Genomic DNA, 20,279 nt, shown 5'->3' with positions numbered 1-20,279 from the left:
GGATTGCATGGAGGGAGTTGGTGATCTTTCCACTCCAACTCTGGCAACGTCATGCCCCAGGCTGGCCGGACGCATGTGGCCAAGCACAGACTCCAGGGCCCTGGCTGGCGTCCCTTCCTTTCCCCTGCCACAACGCGCTCCTCCGGCAGCTCTGTCGGGCCGACCGGGCGTGGGAGACCAAACGTCACCTCCAGGGCTGTGGCTGTCATCGCTCCCTTTCCCCTGGCCATAGTGCCCCGCTTGCGCTGGTTTTTTTCTGGCTTGGCCGGATGCATGTGGATCTAGGGCTCCGGCTGGCCCAAAACTCATCACAGATAAGACAGACAGATGGACAGGACCAGGTTATAAGGCATTCTTATTCTTCTTTGTAAGAATGCCTCAAAAAAAGGAAATCCTTCCCAACTCCAAACATAGCTGTCATCCTGCCAGGATCAACACATTTATATCATCGTAACCACCAATCTCTTTTTCTCCAAAAACTTGACCTATTTTGAGGCCAACTTTCAAAGGGACTTTTGCAGGTCAATTAGTGCTTTATGCACAGAAATGGCCCTTAAGAAAGTTGTGCACCCAACTGGTGAGTGAAATTACGCACATACACACTGCACTTGCACACTTTACACACACAAGGGGAGCGGCGTTCCGGGGGTGCAGGGCTGGAACGTTTACATATTGTTTTTTTGACTGTAAAAACTGAGGGGTGAATTTTAGAAGAGTTGCTCGCATTTAAAGGCCCAAGTCCGCGAGTATCCGGGCCGAGCGTCAGCGACGCATATTTTAAACGACCCAGTTGTGTGCATATATGCCCGTGTGCGAGCAACCCAGCGTGCAAAACAACAAAAGGCGTGGAGTTGGGGCATGTCAGCAGCGTTCTGGGGTGTCCCCAACATTTACGTGCGTAAATCCCAATTTTAAAAGGGACACATGCCAACACATTTGCCAGTTTTACCGGTTCGCTCCCAGCTGGCCCGGTTTCAGATAGGTCCTTCCTCCCCCCAGGTCTGATAGCCTGTACACCCCCTGTACACCCCCTAGTTACCCCAGACCCTTTAAATCCCTCCAAAATGGCTTGCTATTTTTTTTTGGACTTACCCGCCATTCATAGCAGAAGTAAAGTCATGTAGCAGGGGGCCACAGGGCGCAACGGATCACGTAAGTGTTTATGCGCAAAATTCACCTTTATTTGTATAGGGGCAGATTTTAAAATGCACGCGTGCGGCCTACATTTGTAAGCACACAAATGTACGCTCGATTTTACAACATGCGCGCATGTTATAAAATCAGGGGTCGGCGCACGAAAGAGGATGCACAATAGTGCACCTTGCGCGAGCCGAGCCCTCGGGGAGACCAGCTGGCTTTCCCCGTTCCCCCCCCTCCCACACCTTCCCTTCCCTTCCCCCACCTGTCCCGCCCCCCAGCCCGAAACACACCTCATACCTTTATTTCACAAGTTACGCCTGCTTCTGGCCACGCTCCTGCCCCACCGCCGCCCATGTTTTCAAGCCCCTTTTGAAAATAGGTCCGGCGCGCGTAGGGCTTTTAAAATCTGCCCCATAGTGCATAACAGATTTACCCAGCACCGTACAGAGTTACAGAATGGACAGTCCGTATTCCTTGGAGCTTACAATTTAGCCAAGACAGTCAGTCAGACAAGACACACAAGGAAAGAGAAACAACAAGTCCATGGCTGTGAAGATTTAAGGTGGAATTAAACCAAGGGGCAAGCAACTCACAATATGTGAGCAAGGCTGCTAGGTATGCAGAGTTTCACTTTGAACCCCTTGACAGCAATGCAAGACCACATCACTCATGCAGTCCGTCCATCCACAGTTACTGCTCACTTTTATAGCCCTTCCTCACAGATCCTCTGTGCTTGTCCCATGAATAAAGATACTTTCCTCATCTCCACCACCTCCACAGGGAGGCTGTTCCATGCAACCACCACCCTCTCTGTAAAGAAATATTTCCTCTTATTACTCCTGCATCTACCCCCATTCACCCTCATCCCATGACCCCTCGTTCCATAGTCTCCTTTCCACTGAAAGAGGCTCACCTCCTGTGCAATTATTCCTGGTCAAGCATGCAGAACCCTCCTTGCCCGCTCACTGCAAGGAGATTCTGATCAACTTGTTTTGTAGGATCATCACTCACCAAAGTCCCCAGGGCTGCTGAATGATTGGCTGTCAGAGGAAGTGTTCAAGGTAGAGGGGATCTCCAGCTGACCAGGAAACCTCCCGGTGATAGTTAACTGCAGACCATCCTGTGGCTGCGGAGAATCCACATCATGACAAAAGGAGAGGCAGCTCTGGTGAAGCAGGGATGGGCGCCTGGCACCAGCACCTCGGATTTTTGTTGTAGAGATGTAGGGACTGGCTGTGAAGGGCTGTGAAAAATAACAAGTCGGAGCTGAGAAAGCCATCCTTTACACAAAAAGAGGCACAGGACTGGCTACACTTGTTTTAGAGTAAATGGGCCTGGGTGCTTGTATTCTCAGTTACAGCTCTTCAAATAGCAAAATTATCCAGTATGAAAAGATACAAACACCACCCAGCTCGTACCAGGATTCACAGAGTCCCCCAGTAAGAAAGGATCCAAAACTCTAGCTTACCCATCTCACCAAGCAATTCATCATCATCAAGAAACCTTCACAGCTTATCACAAAAAAATAATTATTCTAAATCACAAAATAAATAACGGATTGACAGATGAAGATGGGGAAAGTTTTTAACTAAACGTAGGAAGTTACTATGAACCATCCGTTTTGCAAATGAAGAGGAATTTTTCAACTCCGAACGCTGAAAGTATCCGGGCTCCAGCTGGAAAGAACCAGGAAGCAACCCAACCCATTCTGTGATCCATCCAAGCTTCCAGGGGCGGAAATCTATTAGCTCAACCGTTCAGGCTCCGGCTGAGGATCTATACAAAGCAGCAAGCAGAAATGCGTGGAGACTTCATTATAATCACCGATGCTCCAATGCTTAGCAGAAAGCTGTGGTTCGATGGACGCCTCCCCCCCCAGTTGTTGAATGAAAGTACAAGATTAATATTAGGATCTATACATAACATCTGCATCCAGACTGCTCGGATGTTCCCATCTATGCTGCCCTAGCTAAGGATATATCTCAGCTGCCAACGGTACAAGCCTGACCGCCTGCAGGATATCGCTCCTTATCCAAGTCATCTTTGTCTTGTTCCTCTACCATTCTGGATGAGTGAGTGTTCAAGCTCCCATACTTAAACCATCAACCAGAGCCTCTGCCCCAGCCCCACCCCCCATGCTGCTTTTAGCCGGTTTCTCAACCCTATTATTACCACTGACCTCTGTATTTGTTCCAAACTTACTTTCCGTCACGTCTGCTGGACTTATTCCAGGCCTCTACCATCATCTCAATAAAGGAGCATTTCCTCCTGCTTCTTCTGAGCCTTCCACTAGCTTCATAATACGAACCCCTTTTCCTGGAATTTTTTTGTTTCTATGGCACATGCGATTGCTGAAAGAGACTCCTTTAACCCCCCCAAGTCTCAGAATATCTGGAACTCATTGCCACCCCTCAAGAATTGTCTTCCAACAACTGGCAAAATTGACTGCGCGGATTTAACTCAATCGCAGGGATCAGGTTTTATTGGATTAGGCATGCGCTGAAAACTACGCTCCCCCAAGGGGATCAATTCAGCTTTACTATTAATTGAATTGCCATGTGTTCGTAATCAAGAATGGCATTTCAGTATTAAGGTTAAGTGTGGGCAAGAATTTTGCCACATGGAAGCATCTTCTCACTGTTTTGTTAGAATTCAAAATTTAACTAACAGTAATTTAATTATCTTATAAATATGAGCGCCAAGGTAACTGCAACCTAGAATCTAGGAGTATGTGAATTTTTATAACAGCTAATGACTGCCAGGCTACCCAATCCCTCAAGCCTCAAGTCACCCAGTGTCTTCTCAAAGTGGGATCTTCCAACTGCACCCCCCCTGATGGATTTTTCCTCCAGATCCCCAACGGTGGAGGTTTCTACTGGACAGAAAACCCACAGCCGATGCAGGCCCTGCATTCCTCTCTTATTTGTGCCAGGCTGGAGCAAGAACCACAATGCAGTTTACAATTCCCTGTAGCTGCTCCTTCTCCTCTCTCTCCCCCCTCCCCCTTCCTGTGCTTGCTTTCTAAACAGAAAGTGGGCAAGTGAGAAACCCTGGGGGACCGGCATAGCAATAATAACAATAATAGTGCTTGCATGATCGTTCTGTCTCCATTCTGCTGCTGCTGCCGCCAGCCTGCTGACTGTCTTCTGTGGCGGAAGGGAAGAAAAGGGGAGCATGAGAAGTGATACGAGGTAGAAAGGAGGAGGAGCAGGAGGAAAGATCTGGGAGAACAGGAGAAGAGAGGGGGAGACGCATCTGGCCGAAACATTTTATCACTTATCTAAAACTATTTCCCAGGGAGAAACCCGTCGCCTCTGGCCTGGCCCTTACCAATGTTTCATGAGAACATCCCATGCTGAATGGAAAGCAAACTGATCATTTTTAAAAGAAACCTGTGCACTTACGCAGTATTTCAAAACATGCATGGCCTATGCCAATATGAATTGTTTATAAATAACTTATCTAGACAACTACTTATCTGACTAAGGGAGGGAGGGGGCGTATCTTATCCGGCTCGGCCGATATTCACACTTATGCACATAAGGTCATAAAAATTAGCCTGCACATGCATGTTCCGTATTTTATAAATGTAGAAAACAATGGGCGTATTTCCACTTTTCCATTTGCATGCCTGCGTGTAAACAAAAAGGGGAGGTCCAGGGGTGTACGCTGCTGCTTTAAACATGCGTACGGTTTCCAGCTCTGTTGCTTATTTTTACATCTGCTATTTATTTGGTGCAGGTGATATCGAACGTGTTTATTGTGAAGTATTGACAAGGGTTGGAAGACTGGGTGTCTCGGATGGATTTCAGGCTGAAGAGCCAGCAGAGCCTCGATGACCTGGAGAAAGTTGGTGGCCTAACCAATTTCCTAGATGTGCGCGTGGTTTAAAATTGGCCAACTTATGTGCATAAATCCCGCTATGTACAAGTAAGTCCTGCTTTACTTTCGCATGTTAAATAAATGCATGGATATTTTTAGACTAGGTCGGACAAGTCCGCATGCTCAATGCATGTATTCGCGCATAAGCCTCCATACGCGCATTTGTTAAGGGATAAAGATAGATACGCATATTTTATAAAGCACACGAGTTACAAAAAACGAATCTGCCACTGCACTCATTTGTTTGAAAGTTATCCTCCCACTCTGCAAAATTCTATCGTAGACGCGCCAATTTTCAAGAACATTATGGGCTGGATTTTAAAAGGGGTTACGCGCATAAGGTGCACGTGTAACCCTTTTAAAAAACCCCTGCGTGCGCCGAGCCTATTTTGCATAGGCTTGGCGGCGCGCACAAGCCCCGGGACGAGCGTAAGTCCCGGGGCTTCGCTAGGGGGGGCGTGTCGGGGGCGTGTCGGGTGGGCGGCGCGACGATTGGGGCATTCCCGGGGGCGTGTCGGGGGGGGGAGCGTGGTGCTGGCCCGGGGGCATTCCGGGGGTGCGGCTGAGGCCTCCGGAACAGCCCCTGGGTCGAGAGATGGCGCACGCGAGTTACGCTTGCTGAAGGCAGGCGTAACTTTTAGAATAAAGGTAGGGGGGAGGTTTAGATAGGGCCGGGTGGGGGGGGGTGGATTAGGTAGGGGAAGGGAAGGGAAGGTACGGGTGGGTGGAGGAAACGGGCAGCGCGCGCAGGGCTCGGCGCGCGCAAGGGGGTGCACAAATGTGCACCCCCTTGCGCGCGCCGACCCTGGATTTTATAAGATACGCGCGTATCTTATAAAATCCAGCGTACTTTTGTTCGCGCACGCGGTTTCTTAAAATGTACCCCTTTGTGCGCACCACACAGCAGGTGCAACTTGTGCAAGGTAGACTTAGTGGGATCCACTTTCACAGCAGGCTTATTCGTGCAAATCTGTTTTGAAAACTGGTGCAGCTTACGAACTGCTTTTAATGGCATACAATCTGAGGGATGCTTTTAAACCGCCCTCCCTACGTTTCACAATATTCCTCCTCTGTCCTCCCACCACTTCTCCTGATGACGGAGCCCAGCACGTTGTGATCCCCTGTCAGCGCCAAGCTGACAGAGAAGATTTCTCCAAGCCTGAACCTTTCAGTGCCTTGCCTTGTCCGGCACCTCTATAAGGAGCCCATGCTCCAAAGGTCGCAAACTGCTGGGCAGCCCAGAATTCCTCCAGTGATACTGAAAATCACAGAGTTCCTTTGCAAATCAGTAGATGCAAAGCTACACCCACACCTGGGCTCCTGGCATCACTGCATATGGGTTAGACCAGTGGGCTTGTCGGTCTTTCTCCTACCACACAAACCCAGCCAGCCCTCACATTTGGTACAACTAGACCTGTGGATGTCAGGCTTTTATTTTATTTATTTATTTATTTATTATTATTTTATATACCGACATTCATCTCAATTGAGATATCACACCGGTTTACATTCAGGTACTGTAGGTATTTTGTAGGCTTGAACTCAATCGTCCAGCCAGCTTTGTTTGTCGGGGCCTTCTTCCTCATATGAAAGGCAAATGGAATTGAATTATCAGAAGCTCAGGGAAAGTGTTACAGGATGGCTTTATACCTAAATGTTTTTTGAATTATTTCGGGATGTTCCAACTACATGAATAGTTAGGAAGCGTTGTGGGGTTTTGTTTTACCGGCTGGGCCATGACCCTGGGCATTTACAGGTTTCTTTACATTTTCGTTTTATTTTACGGCATGTTATAGTGTTTTATTTGATTGCATTTTGTGAGGTTTGTTGGTTTGCAGTTTTTCTCTTTATGATGTATTTTGTTTTTCTACATCGCTTTGTTTGTGCATCGCCTTGTTTTAAATCAATAAAACCTATACCTCTTCTTTTCCCCTCCTTTCTTCCTCATTCTCTATTTCTCCAGTTCCCATTCTCAGCCACCCCCTAGTTTCATGCCTTTACTGCTGTTCCTAACCTTTGCATTAAAGTTTTCTCAAAATCTTTTCCAAGTTGCCATGGAAACACCGATGGGCAGTGGCTGCTCACTACCCTCTCTCTAGTTTGTGTCAGAATTCAGAGAATACCAAACCGAGGAAAACAAATTCTCCATCCACACAGCAGCAACCTCCTGTCCCACTCCCACCTTCAAAAAAAAAATAAATCAACTTATATATGAACGCCAGACTCTCCAGTGAAAATCTCGGGGATTATTCTGATTCTTTTCTGCATGTCTGGTCTCCCTGCACAAAAACAAAGCAATAGGTCTGTGATAAAAAGGAGCGAACCTGCAGACAACTGCTTTCAGCAGCAGCTGGACACCTGTTCCAAAGCAACAGCCAGGGCTGTTCAGCTTGGAGAAGAGGCGGCTGAGGGGGGATATGATAGAGGTCTTTAAGATCATGAGAGGTCTTGAACGAGTAGATGTGAATCAGTTATTTACACTTTCGGATAATAGAAGGACTAGGGGGCACGCCATGAAGTTAGCAAGTAGCACATTTAAGACTAATCGGAGAAAATTCTTTTTCACTCAACGCACAATAAAGCTCTGGAATTTGTTGCCAGAGGATGTGGTTAGTGCAGTTAGTGTAGCTGGGTTCAAAAAAGGGTTGGATAAGTTTTTGGAGGAGAAGTCCATTAATGGCTATTAATCAAGTTTACTTAGGGAATAGTCACTGCTATTAATTGCATCAGTAGCTTGGGATCTTCTTAGTGTTTGGGTAATTGCCAGGTTCTTGTGGCCTGGTTTGGCGTCTGTTGGAAACAGGATGCTGGGCTTTGATGGACCCTTGGTCTGACCCAGCATGGCAATTTCTTATGTTCTTACGTAGTGGTGGGTTCTTAGCTATCCATTCCACATCATGTCCCCTAAAATGACCCTGTTACCTTCCCATGACCCAAAAGTTCATCCCTTCAGTCTATGTAGTGCTTTACACAGACACGCAACAGGGAGTCCCTGCTCCCTGAAGCTTCCATCTAGTTAAGGTAGACAAGCAAGACATGTCTAGGTGTGCTGCTTTGAGCGAAGAGAAATCAGATTTGGAATTTAGACATGACAGAGACGACTTGGAATCCAACCCTCGCTCCCGCCTTGATTTTTATCCAGAAATATTGCTGCGCTTCCACTGTACCCCTCCTTAAAGGTTTCTCACTATAATGTATGTCATGGTGACATTTGGATACCTTTGTCCTTCACTCACAAAATCTCCCTTTCAAGGGTCTTCAAATGTTAGCATGGACCCAGAACAAACGCACCTGACATTAACCCCACTAACTCCCAGCGATTACAAAACAAGGTTTACAATTCTTAATGAGAGGAGACACATCAGACCCTCAGACTGTAAAGAGCAGGGCAGCAGCCTCAGCCTGGACTCTGCTCTGTGCCTTCTCCGCAGCTTCCATTACACTCTCACTTTTATTACCACTGACAGGTCGATACATCCCCCGGGGCTCTGCTTCAGGATTCATTTTATGGTCCACTCTATGACTTCAAGCAGAGATCTATGAATCAGGACGGGTTTCAGTCATTTGGGGAAATGGCTGAGAAGCGTTAAAGCAGGGAGGCGCAAAGGCAGAGAGAAAAATCAGTAACAAGGAAGAAGCAGATTACTGCCCCCCCCCCCCCCCACGAACACACACAAACCCTCTTCAACGTTATAACCAATGAAGAATTCTGGGTCCCCAAAAACCATTCTCAGCACCACAATCTATGCAAGGTATATAGTGATAAAGATCAGCAGATTGTAGGTGATAATTCTGCATTTGTGATGGGCTTTTCAGAGTTATACGCCCTCCATCAAGTCAGCATGAAATGAGCCGCGGTCTTCGTTCTGAAGCATACGGGGGCTAGACTTAAAGATCTAAACATGCACAACCCGGAGGAAAGACGAGATAGGGGAGATATGGTAGAGACATGCAAATAACTCAAAGGTTTCCGTGCACAGGAGTCAAGGAAAAGGAGGATCTAGAACAAGGGGTCATGGGATGAGGGGGAAAAAGGGGAAAGACTCAGGAGTAATCTTAGGAAATATTTCTTTACAGATGCATGGAACGGCCTCCCAGTGAAGGCAAAAACGATATCTGAATTCAAGGAAGCTTGGAATAAATACAGGGGATCTCGGAGGGGGTGATGGGAATTGTAAGGGCTGGATAAATTAGACAGATGGGCAGACTGGTGGGTCATATGCTCCTTTCCTGCCATCCTGCTTCTATGTGTCTATGAGCTAAGGATGGATGCCCAAAAGCATCTCTTCTTCTCTTTCATAATTTTACAGTGCTTTATAATTTTGAAAACAACCTGTTTGCTTGAGTAGTCAGACATCACCATCATTATCTAATTTTGCACCAACCTCCTCATGAATGGAGTTTAACTCTCAAAAGCTGGTGACAAATGCATTGTTAGTGCAATAACAAAGGGATCATCACGAGTTTATCTTTACTGCCACGCGTCATGAACGGGAAAGCAACTGCCATGAAACTCAAGGGGCTGCCCCCAAACCCTCCCCAACATTACGACTAATGGCAGAGGCAGCGCCTTATTTATTTATTTATTTTATAACTTTTATATACCGGCATTCGTAAAAAACATCATGTCGGTTTACATGTAACTGAGAAAGGAAATTACAATGATAGATGGAAGAAAGATAAATAGTTAAAAGGTAGGTTAACTTTACTGTGGTGCCAACGTGCAGTCTCAGGGCCCAGCAGATAAATAACGTCGTGGGTCTTTTCAGAGCACAGGCGCCTGGGGAAGGAGCCCTTTTATCAGTCACCTGTAGGTCGGCGTGCCATGGTTCAGGGCCCGACTGTCCTAAGAGCTCCTGGATTTGAGTTCTGTGAAGAGGATTCTTCCCAACGGCTGCGCTTGGGTCACTGAAGGTATGAGCCTTCTTGGTGGGGTCGTGATCAGCAATCTGATTGGTGCTGTACGCCCTCCGCCGTGATGGAGATTTGGGATCCACCCCTGGAAAAATCAAGAGCGGTAAGAAGCTTTAATCTTACAGGAGCTAAAGAGACAATACTCATTTCACCCACTGGCAATGAGTCAGTCAACAGCATACCTATAAGATACCCGACAGCACTATGTAAATAATTCATTCCTCTCATTGTTATTGGTTAAATTATTCCTTCTTCTCTTCTTCCCCTAGTTCCAACTTCCCCTGTTTTATTGTAACTTTTTACTTCCTTGCTTTTCATCACCGGTTTATTGTTCAAAGTTTATCACTCCCCCTGTTACCTGTAAACCCAACATGATGTGATTGTATCATGAATGCCGGTATAAAAAAAAAGCTCTAAATAAATAAATAAATACCCTGGGAACTCTCTGGATTTCGCCTGGAGACTCTGGGAATTTGTATCCATTGCTGGTCTCCTGGTAAAGAGTCTAAAGCTCATGGCCCTCTGCTTGCTGCTCCAGCCACTCCCCTTCATGAAGTCTGCAAGAGCAGGAAGGAAGGGAGCAGAGCAATTGTTTTCTGCTCCAACTTCACCCTTTTCCCCCGTCCTCGGTAAGCCAGCAGGAGGGAGAAGGAGAGGATAAGCCTGGGGCAGACCCTGTAGGTAGGATGTGGGGATGAACTGGAGGGGAGAGATGTGGCAGCTCAGGGCTTGGGACTCAGCCTATGGTAGAGCGAGGGAGCTGTGACTTATGAAGGGCTGGATGGGGAGATTGATTAGTGCATGAGGAGGGGGGACAGAAAGCTGAGATAATTCTTACTCCCCCCCCCCCTTCCTTGCCTTCCCCATCCCCAACCACTCTGATAATCAGCAATCTCAGGGCGATCACAACACAAAAAGTTCCCAGGTATGATCAACAGAAGAATAAACATGTCAATTTAGGAAGGGTTTGATTGTTTTTCCTGGTTTCCATTATTCCTCCCAAAGTGAAATAAATGTTTTATCACAAAGATTTTCCCGTTATCCCATTCCTACCATCAAAGGTCCAAGCCACCTTCTTGTGCCCATTTCCCACTTTCGTAAAGGCAAGAACGGAATAAATCGGTTCCGTGTGCGCGAAGATGCAGAAACAAACGTTGCTGCTTTTTGTCTCATTTTGGATTGAGAATGACACGAAATGAATCAGGAAAGGCTGCTGGGGGGTTTCCAATGTCATTTTTAATGACTTACTTTCCCTCTGCCTCTAGGTCCCTTTTGCAAAGATGACAATTACATTAATCTGGATTTGCCAGTCAACAAATGAATTCTAAATAAGGCTCAGTGAGAGGCAGAAGACATCCCATAGCCAGGGGGGAACCGTTTAATATTTAGAGAGTACGAATGTTCAAAGGGACTTCTATCCCAGTGCATAATCCATAGAAATGTCTTTTCTCAAAATTGCCGGTCAATACGCGCATACAGTAATACTCATACGCCCCGTACACGTGTAAGTCTAGGTGTATCGGTGAGAGCTGTTCCACTGGGGGGAGGGGGTGTCAGAGTCTGGGCGGGGTTTGCATTTACGCCTATTCCTTTTCCATTTTGAAAAAGTAATCATGTAAAATAAAATATCCATGAAACATTTCCCAAAGTAGCAGGACTTAACTTTGTGGTGGGAGAAGTTTCAAAGGAAATGTTACGTTTGCTTTGAAAATTGGTAAGATGGAGGTGTGCAACAGTCCGCACGTTTAGAAACTGCTCCTTCTCTGGAATAAGAGAAGATAAACCTGGTTCTAATTAGCTCAATTTGTAGACGCAACAGTTGGGAAACAAACACTGCCATTAATTTTTAGACTTGCATTTAAATTACTCATTTTAGGACATAAATATGAATTCGTATTTTTAGCAGGAAGTTTCTCATCTATTTAAAATAAAAAAAAAAAAAAAGAAGCTGCCAACATCGTCTGTACATTCCCTCCCACACTCCCCCAGAGAAATGATATCAGGGTGGCATTTATAGCTCATTATAGCTGGGATAATTTGCAATCAGACATAAAAATTTCAGCTTCCATCCGCACGCTTAATGAGTAAATAGAACTGTTTAAATACAGGATGGTACTAGTGTCTCATTTTAAACTTGTTTCTTTTTTAATTACACTTCGGTTTCTCTTCCCAGGATAAACTTCATCTCAGGTTCTTCATTTGTCTACACAGTTTTATCTACTGATTTTTCTCTCTGATGAACCTTCTTGCTCTCAGTTTATCCTCCCTTTCATGGTCTCTTTTATTTCTTCTCATCTGTCAGAGGGTCATCATGCATGGTCTTCATCTTCTCCCTTCCCCAACCATTCACTCACTCACTCACTCACTCACTCACACATTCTCACACACACACACACACACACACACACACACACACACTCACATATATATCCATGAAGCAACTTTCTGCTGCTGAGATAGCAGGATGCTTCTCCCTTCAAAGTTCGTTCTTCCAGAAGACAGCTGGGTCAAGAACTGAATCTGAGTCTACAAGGAACTAGCCAACTGGTGACTAGAACACTAGGTTTTTGGCTAGATGCAAGATCAGTTGTGTTTCATAAACCCAGCAGATATACATATCATTTAAATTTAACCAGGCAGCCCAATCTGCCTCCTCATTTATTCAATTAGTGGTTGAGTCTCTAAAATAATGTCTGTGCCCTCTGATTGAGCCACAATTTTGGGGATCCATAGAGCCATGGATGTGTGCGCTGTGTGTGACAGAAGATGAGAGGAGTATGTGTGAAAAAGTGTATGTACATAGAAAGTGTGTAGAGTACAACCATGAGTGGGTGAGGTGTGAGAGAGCATCTAAAGCTGTGATTGCAAGAAAGAGGAATTGATTAGTGTAACAGACATGATCTGAATATTAGTCTAGGCTAATGCAAGGGCTAGAGCATGACAATATGGTTTTCAGAAGGCGAATGTAGCAATCTCTGGTCCCTATGTAGTAAGAGCCGAGTACAAAATTTCAGCACACATTTTCTTTATGTATGCTGTAAAAAAGTTAACTCTCCATGCAAGACGATAATAATATACAAATGCTTTGGGTGATAAAAAAGAGCGCAAAGCCATAAATATGCACAAAAAATTAATATCATGCATACATTATGACTTAGAAACATAAACCATAGTTTATGTGCACAAAACATTAGGAATGTGCATGGGATGTATCTCTTCATTTCAGTTAGTTTTTTTCATTTCAGGGGTTTTTTTTAAATTCAGATTTTCAAGTTGTTTGCTGTTTATTTTGGTTCAGTCCCTTTGCCAAGGGTTACAGTTTAGAAAACCTCAAACAAAGACAGGAAGAGAACTGCTACCTCCCCATGACCCCTGCCCTCAACCTGGAGCATGTCTCATGCTTCACTAGCACAGGGAGTCTTCCCAGAGATCCATGGACTCCAAAGGACAAACACTTTAATAAGAACATAAGATTTGCCACACTGGGTCAGATCAAAGGTCCGTCAAGCCCGGTATCCTGTTTTCAACAATGGCCAAAACAGGAGACAAGCACCCGGCAGGATCCCAAGGGGTCAAGCGATTCCAGGAAGATGTACAGGTGCCAAAAAAAAAAAATCCCAGATCCTTCCTGGCAGTAAAATAGGTAACTATAACAGATGGCTGAGGTAATATCTATCACTCATAGCTCAATAATGTAAGGACCTAGCAGTAATACCATCCTTAGTTTTTATTCTTAAACCACTACTGGCTGGCAGCAAACTCTGCGGCTTAAACCATCTTCAGCTCAAAGGGCAGCCCAGACCACAGCTTAACCAGAAAAAGCTGCCCTCGCTATGGTTTAAGCACCCTCAGAGCAAAGGGCGACCCGCGGGACAGCTTAACCACCCTCAGTATTGTTAGGAAACAGTCAGCCCTGATCTGCACCTTTCCCTGCGGCAACTTATGGACACAGAAAGCCCATTACTTCACCGTGTGTCCAGAAAAACTGACCAGAGTCAAGCTCGGAGTCTCTAGCCAGGTCATCGGTGACTGCCAAGAACTCTGGGGTCCGGTCGGGTCCGTCTTCTCTTGGACCTTTCCAGTCATCATTTCCCGCGGACTCCTCCTGGGAACGGAAAAAGACGGAGCTTCCTGACTCCTGCGAATGCATCATCACGTACCGCCGCCTCTTATCCTAGGGAGAAACAAAGAGAGAGACGATTGGGGAGGTGACAGGACAGGGGGCATGCTAGACAGAAAGAAGAGGATAACAGACAGAAAGACAGGGAAGGGCAGAGCTCATGTCAAATCGCCAACATCTTTAGGGAAAGAAAAAATCAAAAGAAGAAGAGGCAGAGTGACGGAGCTTGGGGGACTCCGGCAGTAGCACCGTCGTGTACTAGTGGTATCTCTCATCCCTAGTGCCAAATGTGGAGGGGGGGGGGGGGGGAGGTCATCAGAAAGAATTTGGGGGAAGGGAGAGAAAAGACAAGGGGAGAAAAAGAAAAAAAAATATGAGGGAATTCAGGAGGTGCTGAGGCAGCAAGAGAAAGGGAGAAAGAACAAGGATGCTGATGATGCCAGATCAGGATAACAGAAAGGTAGGCACATGAGAAGGAGAAGAGCAAAAGAGAGAATAGGAGTAAGGAGAAGGAGCAGGAGGGTGACAAGCAGGGAGAGAGGAAGAGCTCTCTGCCGAGGCAGCCGGCAGGGCGATCACCAGTCAGCGGGCATCGCTGCCCCCTCTAGTACCGTGCACAGAGGGAGCACTGCGTGGGTGTTACCTACCTACCAGGTAGCAGAAGCAAAGCACATGGCTGCCTGCCTGACCTTAAGCCCTGGGGAGCGAGTCTGAACCTCATGGGTGCTTTCTTCTGCAGGGAAGAGATGTTTAGAAGCAGGAACCCCCCCCCCCCCCCAACAAAGGCCAGAGTTCCAGATGAAGGCAGTTCCATCTCTTATGAAGAGAAAGTAGAGATTTCAGCGTTTTTAAAGGATTTTTCCTTATATTTGTGAGGACAATGCCATTAAATTTCATGGATGCCAATGATGTGGCAAGAGGGTGACTTTCTAAAATGGCAGGGGGGGGGGCATCTGCAAGAAGAGGGTCAATTGGGGGTCTCATGTTCTACAAAACTGGCAGCCACCCGCTTTTTAGGCTCCTAAATGTAGGCACTTATCCCCAGTGTATTTTCAAAAGGGCCAATTTAGGAGCCTAACTCCCATAGTTAGGAAGCTAAACTCTTTAAAAATGTACCTCTATATGTCACCCAAAGGGGGTACAGTTATTTAATTGGCAAATGTTTCACTTGCCCTTCCCTTTACATGTGTCGGCACCAGAGAAGGAGCCAATAAGGCCTAAAAAAAAAACCCTCACTTTTCCCCTCTCTCGCCACGGAAATCCAGGAGAGGTGGTGACCAGAGGAAGGAGAGAAGAGAGAAGCTGCTAAAGGCTGTTGCAAGGATTTCGTTTTGTTGTTCTAGGAAATACAGATGAAAGAGAATGAGATCATAAGGGAGCTTGGCACATCTCTGCTGAAGGAGGGTGCATGCTCATAATATATAAAGAATGGAATCCATACGGGGAGTCTCAGCTCTGTGGCATTTTGGATGGATAATGGCGGCCATCTTGGTCTTTTGACGCCATTTGAAACAGCAACAGTGTTGGGGCAGGAATGACTAAGGATTGTTCCTGTCCCATGAAAACCTAAGCTGATTTTAATGACTTCACGGGTGGGGGAGAGGGTCCAGGAGATGTTGGGGGCATCAGGGAAGCGCATGTAAGATGTTCTTTTTCAGTGAGGCAGGGACTGAACACCTTTTTAAAAAATATGAAACGAAGGAAAGCAAACTAAAATGCGTTCAGTTTTCTTTCATTTCCTTTTAAAAATGAAATAAAACGAGATGGAACACTGGGTTAAATTTTCCTGTTTTATTTCAACGAAAACCATACCCCCTACAATCCACACAGTTTTGAGAAATGTCCCAGGGAGGGTCATTTTTAATGCCTTACCCTCAGAAAAAGGGCCTTTTAGAAAACTGTGTGGCCGATTCATGCATAAAACTGTGAGTAGGCCCAGCTATGCGGCGGTCCAGGGGGTGGAGTCTGGGCGGGGCTGGAACACGCGCTCATAGTTTGGGATTTTAAAACACATGCGAGTACATCTTCTCAGGTGAACCACATGCGTCAAATAGCAGGGATGCATAGTTCTTCCGGAACCATTTTTTCCGAATCAGCCTTTTGTGCAGAAGCCCACTTTGAGAACTGGTGCGACTTATGTGTGCAATGTTAAAAAACAATTACCCCAAAGTGCCCGGCAAACAAAGCACAATATACAAGATACGCGAACCAGCACAAGTAGCAGAAATCTCTGGAAGGTTGCAGATCCCCACCCCCAAAGGACCTGCAATCCAAATGAAACAAGGCAGTGAGGAAGGAGATTATAGTGAGGTTAGCGATATTGGAAGTAATCATACTACGTAGATTTCTCAAACTTTGAACTTGTAGGGTTTGGTTTTTTTTACCCTATCGCTTTCTTGTTAATTCTTCTTCCTAACTCTTTTTTTTTTTTAATGTGATCTATTTCATTTCAAAAAGCGGAATATTATATTCTAAGCAGGCCCCCCCCCCCCCACTCCGACCCCAGTGTTATTAAAACTCTCCCTCCCTGCGTTTCTGCGTCAGCTAAGCACAGTCTGTTCAGAGTTTGCGCCTATCAGGCGTTCTGATAAGGATCAGCAGAGCGGCGCTCCAATTAACTGAGATTGATAGTGGTGGGAGTAGATAAGGAGGAGAAGCTACATGAATCTTCAAACATACCAGCATCTCCTCGGCCTGAAATGGAAATAAATGTAAATCAGAATAAAAAGGGGGATGTAATTGATTTTTTTTTTTTTTTTTAATTGTCAGCTGGATTGACTCCAATATTTTTGCTGCTGCAAAATCTTTTGGTAAAACACAGTCCCTTTAATATCGTTACCAGTTACCAAAAGAGTTGCAGATTAGCCCTCCAGAGGGTTGTTTTCAGTAGCAGGGAGGAGTGGCCTAGTGGTTACAGCAGCGGGCTGAGAACCAGGAAAGCCAGGGTCCCCGTCCTGCTTCTCCCACTGATGTCCCTTGTGACCTTGGACAAGTCACTTCACCCTCCATTGCCTCAGTTATCAACTTGGATTGCAAGCCCTCTGGGGTAGGGATCTTTCTACTCTACCTGAATCGTAGTTGGAAAGGTAGATAATCCAACCACAATAGGGCCTGTGCCTAAAGTAGCAAATTTTTTGGGGGATGGCAATTCCTTATCCTGCAGACTTCTTGTCACATCCCTTCTGCTCCTCGTTGACCTTTCCCACCCCTGAAACTCTGAGCTCACTCGCACATGTCCTTTCGGCCCCGCCCCCATACGGACCTCCAATCTCCCCGGTTTCTTGTGCGGACCTCACACTTTCGCCCTCCACCGCCCTGGACCCTCCTGCCTCCAGCGGTGGCAGTGGTACTAACAGCAAGCTGAGCGAGTGAATGTGGAGGCCGAGTCAGCCCATGCTCACAGCACCCAATGTCCCTGCCCCCTTTCAGGCATCCGTGCAGGAGGCGGGGCCCATGAGCAAGGGGCCGACTCAGTATCGACATTCATGCAACCTGCTGCTGATGCCGCCGCCGTTGGGAGACAGGAGGCCGGGGATGGATGGACGCTGGCGAGATCAGAGGTCTGTATGGTGTGTGTGGCACGGGGAAGAACTAGAGTGATTTGAGGTTCGAGGCTGGTGGATGAGAAGAGGCTGAAGGGGGGGCAGGGGCAAGTTGGCACGGATCACACAGCAGCACTCAGGGGGGGGCAATAAAAGACTAAATCCGTCATTGGCCACGATCACTTAATTAAGAGGCTTCTGCACCTGGTGCCAGTCATGTCCTGTGCGGTGTCGGCTCTTGGCTGTCTAATGCTGTCACTCACCGATCTGGGATTGGCGAGGTACCGGGACGTGTCGCACACCACGGCATACCCCACCAGCCTGTCGCCAGGGAAGAGGTAGCTGGCGCTCACGGGCGAGATCAGAACTTCAGTGGTTTCGGGGAAGACCCACTCTATGCTGACATCACTCAGAACCGGTGCCATGGCCTTTTTCAGGGACTTTATCATCTGCTCAGAGAGGGAAACAGAAAACAGGATTAGAACTCCGGGGCTGCACCCTGACGACTCCGGGGGTGATTTCATTACATGGAAACAATAGAACCTAACGGCAGCTGAGGACCGAAGAGCCCATCTAGCCTGACTCACCTGCTTCTTGTAATTTACATAGAAAATCAACAGACATTGTCCATTATCCATTATCCAGAAAGATCCCTGAAGGCAGCACTTTTGGTATGTAACATAGTAAAGACAGCAGAGAAAGACCAAATGGCCCATCCAGTCTGCCCGGCAAGTTTCTTATGAGAGTAACTGCCGCTCGGTGCAGGTTACCCCCAAGCCTTATGTTAAGGGCAGTAATATTAAAAATCCAAACCAAGCAACCGTCAAACCTGCAACAAAACCTCTGCTGCTAAGAACATTTTTACAGCAAGAGAAGCCTTCCTGATAATTCCCTCAATGCTGCCGCTTGAACGTGCTTTGCTTTTGGGCTTGGCCGTAGAAGCAGCCCTGCACTTCTTCCATAGTGTCCGCGTATCAGTACCCTGGGCCGTAAAAGTCAGGGCCCAGCGCTGGCTGTCGTCTGAATCCAATTCCACTTTTCTCACTCCCCCACCCCCATCCCCGCCGTTGAAGCAGAGAGCGATGCTGAAGTTGCATCCAAATCAAGGAAGCTGATTGGTTAAGGGTGGTAGTCCCCATGCCTTCTGTTAGAAGTAGCAGCTGCCGCTCCGTGCAGGTTACCCCCTTCCCCCCATGCACCATTTTCTTAATTTCCAACTCCAGCCTTTAGGGATCTACAGTGTTTATCCCATGCCTTTTGAATTCGTTTACAGCTTTTGTCCTCACCACCTCTTCCAGAAGGGCCTTCCAGGCATCCACCACCCTCTCCGTGAAGAAATATCTTCTGACGTTGGTTCTGAGACGTCCTCCCTGGAGTTTCATTTCATGACCCCTAGTTCTACTGATTTCTTTCCAGTGGAAAAGGTTTGACGATTGTGCATCATTAAAACCTCTCAGGTATCTGAAGGTCTGATTCCTACCCCCCTTGCATCTCCTCTCCTCCAGGGTGTACATATTCAGATCCTTCAGCCTCTCCTCCTACGTCTTCCAATGCTGACCCCACACCATTTTGGGGAACTGTTACAAAATGGCACTCATATTTTTAATAAAAAAATTGACATCCATATAACAGGTCTCTTTTTGAACTCATATTTTTAAAGCAGCAAATGAGTGGCAGCTGAATTTCAGCTGAAGTACCTGGCAAAGACACCAATGCACTGAAGTGCAGGCAAAGTTATGGAAAAAGCACTGCTTAAACTAGGCGCTGGCGCACTGTTTGTGCGATTATTGCACACAGTTAGCTTTCTGGGCGAAAACAGCTTCGCTTTTACCTCACATACTCTAGCTTTTGTGAGGTTAAGCACCAAAAACCATGCTTATGAGCGAATGCAATGCAAAATTGTGCATAGCAGCCTATTGGCTGGGAAGGCAGATGTAAAGCTGGCATGACAAAACTTAAGTACAACTCCCCAATAAATTACTGCGGGGCTCATTTGCATGCCATTAGCATAGCTCATCAGTATGTGAGATAAATGCAGGTTCTCAGATGGAAGTCGATTTTAAAACGAGCGCACGTGTGCCCATACACTCACTTATCGGCACCTGAGTGAGAAAACGCTGGAATTTTTATTGTTGCGCTCACTTGCACATGGATGTTTTAAAATGCACGTAAGTATGGGTTACTTAAGCAGAGCTAGTGTGCATGTGTCTTCCATAGGACCTTATCGGCTTCTACACTCATATTTCAGTGAATTTTAAAACATACTCACATGAGGTACATTCCCAGTCTTGCAACTGGTCCACCAGTTTGCCCAGTTAATAGCCAGGTCTTTCAGACCTCTCTAGTTCTTCATCCTCCACGCCCTCCAGTTGACCCGGACCCCTCACCTTGTTCCGTAAGCCCTAAAACTCAAGAGCTACAGACTCGCTCATCATCAGCGGCAGCGGGAAAGTTACACAGATATCTAGCGTGCGCGCGCTGCGGTTTTTGGGGTTTTTAAAAATTCGTACTTGCGCACATAAGTCGTGGCCCTGCCCTGGAGTGCCCGTGCCCTGCCCTGCCCAAGCCCCCTTATTCCATACATATGCGTGGGTTCGTACGTGCGTATTCTGCGGCTTTTCTAAAATCCGCGTTGCTTGCGCGCGGCCCACACGTGAGGGCATTTTTTGCGCGAGCACTGC

At 46.6% G+C, this 20,279-nt stretch overlaps 1 protein-coding gene across 1 annotated transcript in view; it reads right to left on the bottom strand.

Annotated features, from left to right (window-relative positions):
* The window catches only part of VWA5B1 (von Willebrand factor A domain containing 5B1), an 84,454-nt gene that overhangs the window by 16,927 nt on the left and 47,248 nt on the right, over window positions 1-20,279 (bottom strand). Inside the window, exons 11-14 of the mRNA XM_029578052.1 lie at window positions 17,862-18,047; window positions 13,927-14,110; window positions 9,732-10,021; window positions 2,152-2,383 (exon numbers count right to left, since the gene is read on the bottom strand). Of these exons, the coding sequence (XP_029433912.1) occupies window positions 2,152-2,383; window positions 9,732-10,021; window positions 13,927-14,110; window positions 17,862-18,047 (892 nt within the window). The remainder of the gene's footprint in view (window positions 1-2,151; window positions 2,384-9,731; window positions 10,022-13,926; window positions 14,111-17,861; window positions 18,048-20,279) is intronic.

This window comes from Rhinatrema bivittatum, chromosome 15 (genome assembly GCF_901001135.1).
Source record: "Rhinatrema bivittatum chromosome 15, aRhiBiv1.1, whole genome shotgun sequence".
NCBI classification, from domain to species: domain Eukaryota; kingdom Metazoa; phylum Chordata; class Amphibia; order Gymnophiona; family Rhinatrematidae; genus Rhinatrema; species Rhinatrema bivittatum.
Note: the sequence above shows the minus strand (reverse complement) of the source record. Positions and strands in the feature narration are given on the sequence as shown.